Raw genomic sequence first — 18,173 nt, 5'->3', positions numbered from 1 at the left:
TTTTTGGTTTTTCGAGACAGGGTTTCTCTGTATAGCCCTGGCTGTCCTGGAATTCACTTTGAAGACCAGGCTGACTCAGACATCCGCCTGCCTCTGCCTCCCAAGTGCTGGGATTAAAGGCGTGCGCCACTATGCCCGGCTCGAGAATTTAAGGTATTTTATATTAAACAACTTATTTTGAAGATTGTTCTTAACTAATACTGTTTTTTTTTTCCTCTTATAACAGGTAGAGCGTCACAGAGAACATCTTATTAACTACATTATATTTTTGAGAATCACACCTTTTCTACCTAATTGGTTTATTAATATTACATCTCCTGTGATAAATGTACCATTGAAAGTGTTTTTTATTGGCACTTTTCTAGGTAAGACCTCTTACTCATGTTGTGTGAATGTCCAACTGTCCAGTTGGCCTAGATTGCCTGCTGTTTGCAAGATCACCAGTACCATATATAACTCTTGGGCACAAAGCCTGGCCCAGATATATCGCTTGTTCAGTGTGTTGTAATGCTATCTCTCTAAAGAATGAGCACTTTCTACTAGAAATTATTTTAATAGTGTGAGATTAAGCAGAACCCCCTCACCTTTTTTTTTGTTTGTTTGTTTGATACTAGTGTTCAAATGGGTGTGGGTGGTGAGTGGGAGACTTGCATGTCAAGCAGTCTGTACCACCAACCATATCCTTAGCCCAAGGAGAACATTTTTTCACCCCAACTCTGGCCCAGCAGCTTTTTTCTCCTTTGCCAATGGGAGCCAGTTAGATCAGAGATGGCAGGATCTCAAGGCCATGGACTTTGTTGGCTGACAGCTCTTCTCATGGGCCTAGACTGCATCTAGCACCCTGGTGAGCATCCTAGGCCAAGCTCCAGCTGGCCTCTGGTCTTTTAGAGGATTGGCTAGTGATGACTAGTAACTGACCAAAGATCACTTTTACAAAATACTAATCTGCTGCAGACTTGACTATGTCCCCATGCAGGACTTGTTAAATCCACAATCTCTCTCTAAACAGAAGGAAATATTTAGTTTTGGTTTTGAACTTCTTTGCGTTCTAATCACATATTAAGTCCAATTTATTATGGATATAGTCTAGGGGAAACAAATCAATACACATCAAGGAATTGATACTAGATTTGAAATTATTAAGTGGATTTAACATAATTTCAGGGGATTGAGTGCTTGACCACAGATACCCAGAACCACAAAAAAAATTTTTTTTAAATTAATTTTGTGAATTTTTGACTTTCTTTAGGAAGAATGTTGTTTTTCTTTTCATTTTAAATTGCTTGGATTCAGCTTGCAGGTTTTTTATATATTGAATATTTACAAAGTTTAATGTTTAATGCTTGTGAGGGCTTTTTTGTGGCTTGTTTTTGTTTTATTTTTATTTTTTCAAGACAGGGTTTCTCTGTGTAGACCAGTCTGGCCTCGAACTCAATTTAATCCCAAGTGCTGGGATTAAAGGCATGCGCCACCATTGCCTGGCTGAGTTACCTCTCTTAACCAACTTTTCTGTGGTGGGCTGGGGCAAGGCAGGGAGTTGGCTTCATGCATGCTGGGCATACACTCTACCATTGAGTTAGACCCCTGGCTCTGTTGTTTGTCTGTTTTAACTTCTTACTCTGAGACAAATTGCTTAGGCAAAGCTTGATTTCCTGCCTCAGTTGCCCTGTCCTAGTTGGAATTATAGGACTGACTGACTTTTCTTCTTCTTTTTTTTTTTTTTTTGTTTTTTTGAGACAGGGTTTCTCTGGTAGTCCTGGCTGTCCTGGAACTCACTCTGTAGGCCAGGCTGGCCTCGAACTCAGAAATTCGCCTGCCCCTGCCTCCCGAGTGCTGGGATTAAAGGCGTGGACCACCAAGCCGCCTGACTTACTTTTCTTAAAAGTACTTTTTAAATGATTTTTATTTTATGTGCATTGGTGTTTTGCCATGTGTGTTTGATTCCCTAGTACTAGAGTTTCAGAGGGTTGTGAGCTACTGTGTGGTTGTCGGGAATTGAACCAAGGTCCTCTGGAAGACCTGCTGGGGCTCTTAACTGCTGAGCCATCTTTGCAGCCCCAAGACTAACTTGCTATGTAGACCAGGCTGGCCTCAAACTCACAGAGATTCTCTTGCCTGTGCCTCTCAAGTTCTGAGATTAAAAGTGGAGGGTCACACCTGCCTGTAACTCTAGTTCTAGAGATCTGATGGCCTCTTCTGGCACTGTGTACACATAGTACACTTACTTACATACACTTGTCACAAAACATGCAAACATGAAAAAATGGTGGTTTTTCTTTTCGCAACAGGCTGCCACTGCTCCTCACTCTCTCACTGCTCTCTTGTTTCTGTTTTAGGTGTTGCGCCTCCTTCTTTTGTAGCAATCAAGGCAGGAACAACTCTGTATCAGCTTACAACAGCAGGGGAAGCTGTTTCCTGGAACTCAGTATTTATTCTGATGATTTTGGCTCTTCTTTCTATCCTGCCAGCCATCTTCCAAAAAAAACTAAAGCAGAAGTTTGCGTGAAAAATCATGGCTTTTCGTTTACCACCGCCACCACTCCTGCCACCACCACTGTCATCTCAGGATTAGCAGGTGTATTCATTTTCTGTTTGGACATCANCTCTTCAGTAACTGAAAGAAGGACTTGTAAAGTAAAATAGCCCATGAGATAGATAATGCACATATGGGAGAACTGAAATTGGTATGCTAGGAGAAGTGCTGTCATCTGCTTCTGACCTGTGAGATACGTACACATTACTGTTCCAGGATTGGCTCTGAGACATCACTTATAGTGGCTTGGTTTGGAATTCTTACTCTAAATGATCCATTTGAAGTGTTTTCCTCTTATGTCTAATGACTAAAATAGTGAACTCAGGAACAGTGGAACATGCTTATAACCCCAGCTGCTCAGGAGACTAAGGCAAAAGACACCCTGTATTAAAGTGTAAAGAAGGAACAGTGAAATAAAATAAAATTCAGAGCACAAACCGAATACTTGAAGCAAAAATGAGTTTTTCACTTTCTTTCTTTTTTCAGACAGCACTTTCCATAGGCCAGTGTATGTAGCAATGATGGGTTATTTAAGTTTTCCTTGGAAATTTGTATCATGGATTAGTCTGATAATTTGAATTCTGGTCAGTCTGTTTTCATCCTTTTTTCTAGGTTTTGCAGTATTTCCACCATACATATAGAAAAGGAGAATTATATGTCTGTATCATATTGGTGTTGATAATGTATATTAAGATAATGATATTTTGTTACAGTGTCTTTATTATCTCAAAAGGGATTCTAAAAGTAAATACTCAAAGCATATACTTTTTAGACATTATTTTATACTGAAACAACTGACAGTAGTAGGACATTAGTGATTAATTCTAGTTTATTTGTTCCAATGACTGTAAAATTTGCCTCAGATTTGTCTGCTCATTAAAGAATGTATTGTAATTACCTTTCATGCATGATACATCTGTGATTGCTTTTTTGCCTTTCCTCTGATGACCTCCTTGGGGCAGCACTGGATTGGTATACTTTGCCAACTGTAAAGTTTCTACTCTCTCACCTTGACATGGTGACTAGGGTCTCTTGGAGGAGACTCCCTTTGGCTGCTCTTGTTCCCTGCAGGACAGACCCATGTAAAGCACCATGATCTCAGTTGGTATGTAGAACACTTGCTTTAGTGGAGTGGGAGTCCTTGTGTCTTTAGTCTTCAAAGTCTGATCATCTCAAAACCTGTTTCTCTGCAAAATGTGGACTAATCCTTTCTGTCACAGTATTAACATGTGGAAATATTACAAATACAAGGAAGATAATACTGATCAATATTGTATTTGCCTTCTGTCCTTTTGTGTGAAATTGTTATGTCTAGCAAAGTTTTCTTTCTTATTGACCAGAGACTGAGTGATAAAGCTTTTATCATTTTTACAAATGAGTTAAACACATAGGTATTTGGGACAAAGTTTACTAATATTACTTTATGTGATATTATTTATATATCATTGAAGCTGGTCATGTAAGACGCTTGCAATCCCATGACTTGGGAAGTAGAGGTTCAGGGTTAACTTTGGCTATATAGTGAGTTTGATGTAACAATCTGGGCTATATAAGAACCTGTCTCAAACAATACATGTATATATTAATTCATACAAATTTTTATGAGGCCTCTAAAGCTTACATTTTGGAGAAACACTGCTGTTTATTTGGGTTTGTTATGGTGCTTCCTCTGTGCTGAGAGCGTTCTCTCCATCCTCTAGTGCATCAACTCTTTCCCTTTGGTATATTTTTTTCCTACAACAGGAGCTACCACTTTAGTTGGATAATTTTCTTCTCTCAGTAGAGAGTAACCATTGTGTTAAGATTTTACCCTTGACTGTCAAGAAAGAACTTGGACCAAGCATTGTGACTAATTAATGCCCAGTGCTTGGAAGGCTGAAGAAGGATAAGGAGCTTGTGGATAGCTTGGGTTGCCTGAGGTCTTGTCTCAGGAAAAAAACCTCAGCAGTAGATTGTACCCCACAATCACCTGTATGCCACCTGTGTTCATTGAGCACAGATTTGACATAATGCCAAATGTAAGTAGTCCAAGATTTAAACATTCCCTGTCTTTGGTGCCAGAGATCCCAGGGCCTTGCACCCTAGGACTTAGGCTTGACCACAGCCACAAGAGATTTCCTAGTAATCCCAATAAAACATCCTATTGTAGTGGAACGGCAAGCAGGCTAACTAGGCATATACTGACAATTTCCTTAGTTTTTTTTTTTTTTTTTTTTTTTTTTGCCCTGGCTGTCCTGGAACTCACTCTGTAGACCAGGCTGGCCTAGAACTCAGAAATCTGCCTGACACAGGGTTTCTCTGTGTAGCCCTGGCTGTTCTGGAACTTAATCTGTAGACAAGAATACCCTTGAACTCAAGACATTCACCTGCCTCTGCCTCCTGATTGCTGGGACTATGGGCATGCACCACTGTCACCACCCAGCTAGTTTACATTTATTAATTAAGATCATAGATATATTAGATTCAAAGTAGCAAAGCTCCAGGAAATAAATAGTCGGAACTAAGAAGGAGCCGGGTGTGGTGGTGCACGCCTTTAACCTCAGCACTCGAGAGGCAGAGGCCAGCCTGGTCTACAGAGTGAGTTCCAGGACAGCCAGGGCTATACAGAGAAACCCTGTCTAGAAAAACCAAAAAAAAAAAAAAAAAAAAAAAAACCAAAGATCATAAGTACTGGGATGTGGCTCAGTTGATACTTACTTATGATGCCTGAAGCCCTAGTTTCAACATCTATCTCTGCAGCATTTCATAAACCTGGCCCAGTGATGCATAACTGTGATTCAGGCCCTATAAATCCAGCGAAAGGATCAGAAGCAAGTTTTAGGTTAACAGGCTAGCATAAGTTTAAAAGACAAAACTAAATATATGATATTTTAAATTATCTTTTTTTTTTTTTTTTTTTTTTTGTTTTTCAAGACAGGGTTTCTCTGTCTAGCTCTGGCTGTCCTGGAACTTGCTTTGTAGACCAGGCTGGCCTCGAACTCAGAAATCCACCAGCCTCTGCCTCCCAAGTGTTGGGATTAAAGGCGTGCGCCACCATGCCCAGCTTTTTTTTTATTTTTCTTTTTTTTAAAGATTTATTATATGTAAGTATACTGTAGCTGTTTTCAGACATTCCAGAAAAGGGCATCAGATTTCATTACAGATGGTTGTGAGCCATCATGTGGTTGCTGGTATTTGAACTCANGACCTTTGGAAGAGCAGTCAGTGCTCTTACCCACTGTGCCATCTCACCAGCTCCAAATTATCATTTTTTATGAAGCCTTTTTATGAGAATAAGGACCAGGGCTGTGCTCTGAGTCTTGGTATCAATGGTGTTGATGTACCTTATCTTTTTTTTTTAAACTCTTAAAGATTTATTTATTTATTATATGTAAGTACACTNTAGCTGTCTTCAGACACTCTAGATGAGGGCGTCAGATCTTGTTAGGGATGGTTATGAGCTACCACGTGGTTGCTGGGATTTGAACTCCGGACCTTCGGAAGAGCGGTTGGGTGCTCTTACCCACTGAGCCATCTCACCAGCCCTAATGTACCTTATCTTTACAAGATGCTGCCTGTGGGTGAAACTGGGTGCATAGAATTTCTTTATTTCTTAGAACTACATGTAAGTCTATTAGAAGTTTTTCAAAATAAATTAAAGATCAGTATGTGGGGTGCTGGAGAGATGGCTCAGTGGTTAAGACCACTACTGCTCTCCAGAGAACCCAGGTTCATTTCCCAGCACCCACATGGCAGCTCACACTTGTCTGTAACTCCAGTTCCAGGGTTTCTGACACCCTCACACAAACATACATGTAATGAACATAAATAAAAATTACATATTTTAAAAACTGAAAATAACTTTCCACCAGTGATGTTTGAATGATCCAGTTCCCCTGTTTAGCAACAATGTTCATAATAGACCAAAATGGAAGCAACCCAGATGTCCTTCAGTGAATGAGTTTTTAAAATGAAAGCAAAGTTAAAAAAAAAAAGAGGAATTCAGTGTGGTGGTACATTTAGAATCTCAGCTCTCAAGAGATAGAGGTAAAAGGAATAGAAGTTCAAGGCTAGCCTGAGCTACATAATAAAACCCTGTCTCCCAAGTCAACCAAAAAAAAAAAATCTAGTATCATATCTCTTGGTTTCAGTTACAGCTCAGTAACTTACCTACCATATCTCATATTTCTAGGTTAACCTCTGTGGGAAAAATACAGTCAAAGAGTAGGACTAAAGAGACCAGGCGTGGTGATATTTACCTGTAATACTAGATGTGGCTAGAGAGACAAACACATTCAAGGCCTGGCTAGGCTAATAGTGAGAACCTGTCTCAAAAAAACACAAAGGGCTGGAGAGGTGGCTTTTCTTCCTCAGATAACCACGATCTCTTTAAGAATGGGAACATGGCCCGTGACAAGTAAGGTTGGTCTGATTTTCCACGAACTGATAATGTTTGAAGAAAAGGAGGGGTAGCTGGGACTGTGGTTCAGTAGTAGTGCATGTGTCTTGTGTATATTGTGCCACCCTAAGTTCAATCCCCAGCCACCACGTAGCAAGAGAAGAAAAAGTAAAGGCATCAGGTGGCTGTGGTTTGCAGGGTAGTAGATAGCAAGGGTTACATACCCAATGACGTAAGGGAGAGCCTGGGTCTGGAATTCTTCTGAAGCCTGCTAGCATTGCAGAGCCCAGGTTGTCAATGTTCTACACTCACAGAAGTGCTGTTAAGCATTCAGAGTGGGAAGCAGAGATCCGAATTGGAACAGTGATGGTGAATTCATGTCCTCAAAACTCCAGGTTTGTCTCTCTCTCTCTCTCTCTCTCTCTCTCTCTCTCTCTCTCTCTCTCTCTCTCTCTCTCACACACAAGTTAAGATTCTTTACTAGATATTAGTTCAGGCAGATGCCCTCGTTCTGCAATCCCTTCTCCCTATAGGTCACAGTGAGCAGGTTTCTTCAGAAGAGCTTGTGGGGCTGAAACTTCTGAAACCCAGGGTCAGAAGCAGAACTGGTAAGTTTCAGATACACGCTGCTTCCATGCTTCCATGCTGGGCAGCAGGGAGGAGAGGCCCATAACGTGCCAGGGCTCTCTGTTAGACACCTTGGAGGTTTGGTAGGACAGCAGCTGTACACCCGCCTCTGCCAGGAGGCTGATCATAGTGGGCAGCATCACAGGGTTGGAGGGCCAAGCCAACCCTGAGCAGGGGTTGACCCCTGCGTAGTGGCACCTCTGGTCTGAAGACAGCTCTATTGGGTATCTGCAGCATTGGTGTGGTGCCCTGGAGCAAGCCCACATCTTGGTAGGAGGCACCTGCCAGGGTCACAGTCAGGAGGCATTCACGCTGTCCTGCTTGCCTGGGACCCCAGGGTTGTGGGAGGTGGAGACATTGAGGCCAGCCTCTTTCGCCAGTAGCTTAGCGTTCACCAAGTTCTCGTCGGCCTTCTTGACTCTTTTAAATAAAGATTTGGTGAATGCCTACAAGGTTTGTGTTGTGGCTTTTAAATTGACCACAGGTAAGCTAGGCTGTGGTGGTGCACACTGTTAATCCCAGCACTTGGGAGGCAGAGGCAGGTAGATTTCTGAGTTTGTAGCCTGGTCTACAAAGTGAGTTCCAGGACAGCCAGGGTTACACAGAGAAACCCTGTCTTGAAAAAACAAACAAACAACAACAACAAAAAAACCAGATGAACAAAAAAATTGACCACAGGTAACAATTCAGTCTATCATCACTGGTAGTATTGTAATGGGACAGTCTGTTTTGGAGTTGATTTTGAACAGCTAGCTGTATTCCAGATCTATTAAGCAACAAAGGACATAAGGAAGCAATTTTAGGTGTTTTTACAAGTATATTGAGGTTGGAGAAATTTCTCATAGGTTAAGAGCACTTGTTTCTCCTGCAGAGAGAGGACCAAGGTATGATTCCCAGGACCCACATAGCCCCATAATAAATTGTAACTTTTAGAGGATCTAATGCCCTTTTCCGACCTTTGTGGGCACCAGGCACCCATGTAATGCACATACATATACGATGTCAAACATACACATAAAATAATTTTTTTTTTTTTTTTTTGGTTTTTATTCGAGACGGTTTCTCTGTATAATCTTGGCTGTCCTGGAACTCACTCTGTAGACCAGGCTGGCCTCAAACTCAGAAATCCACCTGCCTCTGCCTCCCAAATGTTGGGATTAAAGGCGTGCGCCACCACTGCCCAGCTCATAAAATAAATCTTAAGTCCTTATGGCCCACTAGAGAGAGAGAGCTCAACACTCGAGATGGATTGTTGCTCTGCATGAATACTGAAGTTAGGATTCCAGCACCTATGTTCTCCAAACACTCTGCACTTGGGAGGCAAAGGCAGGCAGATTTCTGAGTTCCGGGCCAGTCTGGTCTACAGAGTGAGTTCCAGGACAGCCAGGGCTACACAAAGAAACCCTGTCAAAAAAAAAAAAAAAAAAAAAAAAAAAAAAAAAAAAAAAAAAAAAAAAAAAAAAACAAGAACTAAAGTCGCACAGTAAATGAGGCATTGGATTGTGGCTCAGTTGGTAGAGTGCGTCCCTTGGCATGCACACAGCCACACATTTAATTCCTCACACGTGAAAACTGGTCCTGCTTGTTTTAATCCTACCATTTACTAGGTGGAGGCGGAATAATTCAGAGGATGAAAGTCACCCTCAGTACATAGTAAATTTGAGCTCAGCCTGATCTACACTCTGCCAATGGGCTCTGTCCCAGACCTTAATAGACTGACAGGCATTCCTTGTGAGATTTTTCAGTACTCTCGGTGGACAGGTTGAAATAGATGCTCATCCTGTCCTGGGCATGGATTTCTGAATTCCCCCCAAATCACACTGATCCTGGAATTCTCTGCTCAGATAGTTTTATGAACCTTTAAAGGAATGAAAGCAGAAAAACAAACAAAAAACCAGACACTCATGGCTCACAGAACTTCAGTTTGTATGCACTAGTCTCTCATCACACATCATTAAACCAAGTGTGTGGTCCTTCTGAGCAGTTTCCTGTGCGTGAGTGGAAAGGCAATGAAGGTGGCCCTGGGCATAGAAGAAAGAGGTAGGTACAGATGCTGCCTGCCCACTGGCCATTTCCAGCTTAGTGCTAGCAACCAGATGATGAGGGTCAAGGGTGAGAGGAGAATGGAACGGAAGCACAAAGAAAGCCATGATAGAAGAGCAGAACAGCTGTTGACTTTTTAGCTCTGCAAATCTGTGTCCTGTCTAAGCCACATGCTGGCATATATCCAGCAGCCCTGCTAGGAGCACATGGTGTGTGTGTGTGTGTGTGTGTGTGTGTGTGTGTGTGTGTGTAAAAAGGATGTCTCTCTCTTCAGACACTCTACTGCCACTTGTTGGAAGATGGTTACAGTAACTGTGCAAATTAATGGTGTCTACAATGAGACCCATCTGATGGAACAGTCTGTACAAAAGTTAGCAGGCAGCCTATGCTATGTGCTATCCTCAGGGTGTTAGGAGCCAGAGGCACAAATACTAATTTACAACCTGAGGTGAGTTTGATGCCAGCCTGGGCAATCTGGAACCCTATCTCAAAAGACCACACAACAAAAAATCCTAAAATTCTCCATTATAAGTTGTATGTATTTTCAGATTAGTGATATTTACTGTATTTAGTGGGTAGTTTTGAATTGTCTATCATAATCCCTAATGTAACCACTACTACAATCAAGATACATGACAATTCCATCACCCTGTCTCAGAGTTTTTTAGAATCGTTATGTGCCATATGCCTTTTAACCCCAGCACTCTGGAGACAGAGACAGGTAGATTGCTGTGAGTTTGAAGCCAGCTTGGTTTATTTAGAGTTTCAGGCCAGGCCAGCCAAAGATACATAGTGAGACCCTGTCTCAAAAATGATAAAAATCTTTCAGAGTTCAACTACAGCTAAATATAGCTCCCTTTGGGATCGGTTCCAAGGCTTTTCATTCTCCCTTACTACACCATCCGGCCTTTCCCAGGATGCTCTTGTCTCCAAGCTGATGAGAATAACGGTGCTACTGTATTCACAGTCTAAGGAAAAAGGCCGGGTGCAACACACAAGAGGCCCATCTGGTCTGATTCTGAAAAGCTTTTCAGTCCAGTGGCACATGGGAGGAGGGGAAGGGCTAAGAGAAGCAACTGTTAGTGTCTCTTGGGCTTGGAGAGCCAAAGATATTCCTCTGCTTTTTGGGTCCAACCACCCCACCCTACATCAGCCCCCCCCAACACAAACACACTCATGCAAACACATCTACATACACATCTATTTACAAGATCAGTTCTGTACTTGAATAGTCACTCATACAGAAAAAAAGGACCTCAGGTGTACACTTACATACACACATTCACATACTACTTTGGGGGAAGTTGTAACACCCGGTGAGGCAACACTTGTTCCTGTTTCTCAGTTCATCCTTTCTCATTTGCAGCATCACTGCGGCTGACCAATTTGGGAGCTTCCTGACTGCTGTCAATTATGTGGCTAAAAGGTTAAACACACACACACACACACACACACACACACACACACACACACACACACACACACCATATTTGAAAAAGTTTAACAGGAGCTTAAACAAGAAAAAGACACTTTTCCTTTAAAACCTGGAGAGGAGGTTGAGCAGTGACACTTTTCCTTTAAAACCTGGAGAGGAGGTTGAGCAGTGCTGGTGCACACCTTGTAATCCTGGGACTCAGAAGACAGAAGGGGGTGGAGCTCAGAGTTTACTAGCCTGGTCTACATAGGGAGTTTCAGACTAGCCAGAGCTACTGAACTTCTCTCGAGAACTAAGTCGCTGAAGAGATAGCCCAGTACTTAAGACACTTGCTCTTGCAGAGAACCAGGCAGGGTTCAATTGCTAGCACCCAAATGGGTGGCTCACAATCATCTGTAATTCCAGTTTCAAGGATTCCAACACCCACTTCTGATCTCTGTAGGCACCAGGAACACACATAGTACACACATAGTGCATAGACAAAACACTCATCAAATCTTAAAAATAAAAGTTTTGCCAGGTGTGGTGGCGCATGCCTTTAATCCCAGCACTCGGGAGGCAGAGGCGGGTGGATTTCTGAGTTCTAGGCCAGCCTGGTCTACAGAGTGAGTTCTAGGACAGCCAGGGCTACACAGAGAAAACCCTGTCAAGAAAAATAAAGTCATATGGAGCAAAGTACTCCTCCTTGGTCTGCACCAGTCCTGCCTCCAGGTTCCTGTCCTGACTTCCTTCAAAGATGGTGATATGGAGGCATAAGCCAAGTAAACTCTTTCCTCCCAACCTGCTTTTGGTCATGGTGTTTCATTACAGCAACAGAGACCCTAACTAAGATGGTGTTATGAGTACATGTATGTCTGTGTACAGTGTGTGTGCAGTGCCCACAGAGGCCAGAAGAGGGGGCTGGATCTGCTGGGATTAGAGTTGCATCTGTTTGTGTTCCTCTATGTGCATGCTGGGAACTGAACCCTGGTCCGTAAAAGATCAAGTGCTCTTAACCACTGAGCCATCTCGCCAGTCCCTAAATACTATCTTTAAAAAAAAAAAAAATAGGGTCACATGAGGCTGGAGAGATGGTTCAACAGTTAAGAGTACTGGCTGCAGCCGGGCGTGGTGGCGCACATCTTTAATCCCAGCACTCGGGAGGCAGAGGCAGGCGAATTTCTGAGTTCGAGGCCAGCCTGGTCTACGAAATGAGTTCCAGGACAGCCAGGGCTAAACAGAGAAACCCTGCCTCGAAAAACCAAAAAAAAAAAAAAAAAAAAAAAAAAAATACTGGCTGCTTTTCCAGAGGACCCGGATTCAATTCCCAGCATCCACATGGTGATTCACACTGTCTGGAGCTCTAGTTCTAGGACTTCTGACCCCCTCACATAGACATGCTTGCAGGCAAAATACCAATGAATAAAAAATAAAAATAAATTATTTTTTTAAAAATAGGGTATTAAGCTGACCTTGAACTCCCTATTTAGCCAAAAATGACTTTGAGCTTCTGATTTTCGTGCATCTACCTCTTGAGTACTGGGATTACAGTAATGCTTGCATTCCTGCCATGGTGAGGACCGAGTGCAGAGTTTTCTACCAAGTAAGTTATACCCAAGTCTGGTTTCCCTCTATCCATCTATCTATCTATCCACCCATCGATCTATTTTCCTTGTTTTTGTTCTTGAAACAGTGTTTCTCTGTGTGGCCTTGGCTGATTTGGAAGCCACTCTGTAGACCAGTCTGGCCTTGAACCCACAGAGCTCCTCTATCTCCTGAGTGCTGGTATTAAAGGCATACACCACCTCCTGGCTGGTTTCCTTCTTTTTAAAGGCTTGATGATTCTATTGTAGGATATGCCACATTTTGCTCATCCATTGTTCATTAATTTGCCAGTGGACACTTGGATAGATTCTGTGTTTCAGATATTGTGTACTTATTTTTACACTTTTTTTTAAAGATTTATTTATTTATTATATGTAAGTACACTGTAGCTGTCTTCAGACACTCCAGAAGAGGGCGTCAGATCTTGTTATGATCTTGTTACGGATGGTTATGAGCCACCATGTGGTTGCTGGGATTTGAACTCTGGACCTTTTGAAGAGCAGTCGGGTGCTCTTACCCACTGAGCCATCTCACCAGCCCACTTTTGTTTTTTAAATCCAGGACTTTGCATGTACTAGGCAAATGCTCTACCATTGAACTATCTCAACCCTTTGCTTTGAGGTAGCATCTTGCTACAAGCTAACTGCCCAAGCTGGCATTCTGCCTCTCTGTCCCAGATTATAGGCATGTGCCATGGTACTCTATATACCTTGCTGTGTATATGTGTGGGCACACTTGCAAGCAAGTTAGACAGATATCTATGTATCTACATATCTATGTATCTGCGTATATATCAATGTATGTATAATATGTATATGTATGTATGTATGTATCTATCTATCTATGTGATTTGAATATAGATAGATAGACAGATAAATAGATAGATAGAAGGGGTCTGGTATAATTCCTGAAACTCCATATGTAGCTAAGGATGACTTTGAATTCTTTTTTTTTTTTTTAAAGATTTTATATTTATCTTATGTGAGTACACTGTAGCTATCTTCAGACACACCAGAAGAGGGTATCAGATCTCATTACGGATAGTTGTGAGCCACCATGTGGTTGCTGGGATTTGAACTCAGGACCTTCGGAAGAGCAGTCAGTGCTCGTACCTGCTGAGCCATCTCACCAGCCCAACTTTGAATCCTTAATCTGAGCTTCCTATCTCTCCTTGAGTGCTAGAATTACACTTAGTTTATGTGATGCTGGAATTGAATTCAGAGCTCACTACTAGCTAAACTATATCCTTAACCCTTATTTTTTTCTAAGTGAATTTGTTTTGTTTTAAAATATTCTTTTTTTTTTTGTGTGTGTACAAGTGTTTGCCTGCATGTATGTATGTATACCACATATGTACTGATCTCCTAGAACTGGAGTCACATATTGTGAACTGCCATGTGGGTGTTGGGAACTGAACCCTGGTCCTCCAAAAGGGCAGCAAGTACACGTAACTGCAGAGTCATCTCTTCAGTCCCTGGTTTTTGTTTTTAAATTTTAAAAAAAGATTTATTTATTTATTATATGTAAGTACACTGTAGCTCTCCTCAGACACACTGGAAGAGGGCATTGGATCCCATTACAGATGGATGTGAGCCACCATGTGGTTGCTGGGAATTGAACTCAGGACCTCTGGAAGTGCAGTCAGTGCTCTTAACCATTGAACCAACTCTCCAGCTCCTGCTCCGGTCCTGGTTTGTTTGGTTTTTAATTTTTAAAATATATGTGTATGTGTGTGTGTCCGTTCAAGTTTATGTATATCATGCATATATGTATATCAGGTCTATGGAAGCCAGAAGTCATTACATTATTTGGAACCAGAGTTACAGGTTGTGATTTGAGTGAAAATGTCTATTACAGGCTTTTATATGTGAACACCTGGTCCCCAGTAGGTAGAACTCTTGTCGAAGGATTAGGAGATATGGGCTTATTGGAGGAGGTGCCACACTAGGGTAGCCTTGAGGTTTCAAAAGACTAGTGCCACTCCCAGGGTATTTCTTTTCTGTCTTGTTCAATCAAGATGTGAGCTCTTAGTTCTTTCTACCACAACCCTTTGCTCTACCATCATAGACTCTAACCCTCTGAAACCATAAGCCCAATTAAATGGGTTGAGTCTTGGTCAAGGTGTTTTGTAACAAGAATAGAAAAATGACTAAGGCACAGGTGGTTGTGAATCACCTGATATGGGTGCTTGGACTGAACTCAGGTCTTCTGGAAGAGGCACTCTAAACCACTGAGATGTCTCTCTACCCCTTTGTTGTTGTTGTTTTAGTTTTTGCTGTTATTTGTTTGCTACACGTTTAAGGCTAGCTGTATAGAACAGGCTGGCCTTAAACTTACAAAGACTTGTCTGACTTTCTCCTTCCAGTGCTGATATCACTGGTGAACCTTAACACTAAGGGAAGTTAACATTTTGTTTTGTTTTGTTTTGGTTTGGTTTGGTTTCTTCGAGACAGAGTTTCTCTGTATAGCCCTGGCTGTCCTGGAACTCACTCTGTGGACCAGACTGGCCTCGAACTCAGAAATCTGCCTGCCTCTGCTTCCCAAGTGCTGGGATTAAAGGCATACGACACCACCGCCTGGCTCTAACCTTATTTTTATTTGTATGCTGTTTTGCCTTTATGTGTGTTCTATGTGTGTGCAATGCCAGCAGAGGCCAGAAGAGCGAGTCAGATTTCCTAGAACTTTGGTTACAGATGATTGTTAGAGGTCATGTGAGTGCTGGGAACCAAACCCAAGTCCTTTAGAAGAGCAGTCAGTGCTCTTAACCTCTGAGCCATCTTTCCAGCTCTAAGTTTTTCTTTCTTAACTGTTCAGATCTAGGAGCTACATAAAAACACTTGTATAAACATGCCATTGGTGCAAACTAGTCACATGAATTCAAGGAAAACAGAAAAGGCAAGTGTCTTCTAGGGACAGCTCTGCACACAGTGGAAAGAGAATCGTGGTTTTTATAGTGAACTTTAAGCATCACTTACTATCTTTTCCCCAATCCCAGTCCTCTCAGGCCACCCTAACCTCCTTATTTCTCCAGGAACATTGCAGACACACACTGTTCACACTCATTTTTATAATTATGTCACCTCAGATATTCACTTGTCTGCTAATATCCTCCATGCTGAATTGGGCACCCTGGGTTGCGTTTATATAAAATGTATTGTATATTAGAGTGGTAAAAAGGCTCAGCAGCAAAGATGCTTGCCACCAAACCTGATGATTAGAGTTCTACCCTGAGAACCCACGTCATCAAAGGAGAGAATGGATTCCCCTAAATCTTGACTTATACATGTGTGCTATTGAGCCACTGCATGCACACACACACATGCACACACACACACACACACAGATATAAATAAATGTAAAAAAGATATTCTTATATATAAAAGAGTATATTACAGTCATGCATGGTGGTACATGTCCATAATCCTAGCACTTGGGAGGCTGAGGGAGGAGGATTTTAAGTTGGAGGCCAGCCTGAGCTTCTTAGGCAATTTCAGGTCAGCAGCCTGGGTTATATATAGAGACCCTGTCTCAAACAAAACAAAGTAAGCATATAAAGCTCTCAATATTAAATCCTTTCCCATTAATTCTTCAATTAGTTTCCGAATCTGCACTGTAATCTGTTGGGAGGTAGGAATAGCTGGGAGAGGTTAACTGCTTCCTCTTACACAGCTAGGAAGAGTGGGGCAGAGATTCAATCGCTAACTAGTCATATCCAGACCTGTATTTCTGACTCTCTAAGAAGCAGTCACTCTGCCAAGCATATTTCCTGCTGGGAAGGATATCACTTTACAGTTGAGTATTCTGGGCCTCTGAGCAAATGAATACTGGCACGGATTTGTTTTCAACTGGTGGTCCATGTGTTGAGTTAGTAAGAGAGTGAGAGAGGTCTTCTAGCAGCTGGCAAGCCTAGATAAAAAGTTTCCAGACTTTTAAACTGAGCAAGTTTAGCCTCTCCTCTTTTTTCTCTATTTTTACACTGTTTTCTTGTTGTGTTTTTTTTTTTTTTTTTTTTTTGAGACAAAGTTTCTCTTTGTAACTCTGGCTGTGCTGGAACTCTGACTAAACTCTCATTGAACTCACAGAGATCTGCCAGTGCTGGGGTTAAAGGCATTCACTATCACTCTTTGACTTTTTTCTCTCTTTTTAATTGAAAAAATTTCCAAGTCTCTCCTATATCTTCATCCGAGTGATCCTTTAATTTTACCTGGTCTGTACACATTACCTGGCATTTGAAACCTTTCTTGCCCCAACCCTTCTCTCGCTCTCTGTTTCGTTTTCAATCCCTTTTAATTCTCTGTCTGTTTGCTATTTTGTTGTTTTAGACCATCGTACTGGAAGGCTGGGCTGGCTTGGGCTCCAGAATGCTGGGATTATAGGTTTGCTCCACAATACCTGGCTTTCCCATCTTCCATATTAGTACATTCCTTGGTGCTGCCTAAATGTCTGGCTTTTCCACTCTTTATTGTGGGCATACATTTGATCCTCAGAATCACCAGAAGCCTTCCATGACCATGACCCAACACCAAGAAGCTTTCTTTTCCTTGCTTTATTATTAAGCTCTCTGAGCCCCCTGCACAGACTCTGAGTCCCAAGCATGTAGGATATAGTAACATCACTTCAGATGGACTTTGCAAAGCTACCCAGTCCTCTCGATTTCTTCCAGCTGCTCAGGTTAGATACAGGGAGCAGATGCTATGGTTTCCAGTGATGTTGGCTGTGACCTCTCAACCAACCTCCCGAAGGGATCCAATACTTGAGAGAAATACTGGGACAGAACCCAGGAGAGAGCCCAGGTCCAGCCCTTGGGGAAGCCAATTGCCTTCTATAGTCCTTAGTTGGCTGCCTGCCAGAGCAAACCTGGCGCACACCATTCTGTAACAACAATGATGATATAGAATATTTATGGAGCACCTTCTATGTTCTGGGTATAATCCTCACCACTTTACCTATACATGCATTTATTTTATGCTTTCACAAAAATCATGCCTGCTGGCATCTAGAAATTACATAAGTAAGTTGCCAATATCACATTGTACATTATAAAAGTCAGAATTCAAACTGGGGGACTGTTTCTAGAGCCCATGCTAGCAGCTACTACAGTTTCTCTTCCTTGGCCTCTGATGTTACAGTACAGACCCACCTGAGCCTGGTGTGATGATGCAGGCCTTTAAGCCCAGCACTGAGCAGGCAGAAGTAAGAGTATCGCTACCGATTAATGCAGGTATAGAGCAAGTTCTGTGTCAGACAGGGCTACAGGTGAGACCCTATCCAAAAAACCAAACCAAATCAATCAACCAACCAACCAACCAACCAACCACCAAAAGAAGACACATCTGAGTCGGGCACTCGGGAGGCAGAGGCAGGCGGATTTCTGAGTTCGAGGCCCGCCTGGTCTACAAAGTGAGTTACAGGACAGCCAGGGCTACACAGAGAAACCCTGTCTTGAAAAACAAAACAAAACAAAAACAAAACAAAACAAAAACAAAACAAAACAAAACAAAACAAAACAAAAAAAAACAAAAAAAAAACAACAAAAAAAAAGAAAACGAAAACGAGAAAAAAAAAAAAAAAAA

The 18,173-nt window shown here is 42.0% G+C and overlaps 1 protein-coding gene across 2 annotated transcripts in view; it reads left to right on the top strand.

The window, feature by feature from the left end:
- The window catches only part of Tmem41b (transmembrane protein 41B), a 16,553-nt gene extending 12,650 nt beyond the window's left edge, over positions 1 to 3,903 (top strand). The window contains exons 6-7 of one of the 2 annotated variants that reach the window (XM_021208264.2): positions 227 to 365; positions 2,337 to 3,903. In XM_021208264.2, the coding sequence (XP_021063923.1) occupies positions 227 to 365; positions 2,337 to 2,506 (309 nt within the window). In that variant the 3' untranslated portion in view covers positions 2,507 to 3,903. The remainder of the gene's footprint in view (positions 1 to 226; positions 366 to 2,336) is intronic. The other variant, XM_029531692.1, reaches the window with a different exon arrangement.
- The last annotated feature ends 14,270 nt before the right edge of the window (positions 3,904 to 18,173 follow it).

This window comes from Mus pahari, chromosome 1 (genome assembly GCF_900095145.1).
Source record: "Mus pahari chromosome 1, PAHARI_EIJ_v1.1, whole genome shotgun sequence".
NCBI lineage: Eukaryota > Metazoa > Chordata > Mammalia > Rodentia > Muridae > Mus > Mus pahari.
Note: the sequence above shows the minus strand (reverse complement) of the source record. Positions and strands in the feature narration are given on the sequence as shown.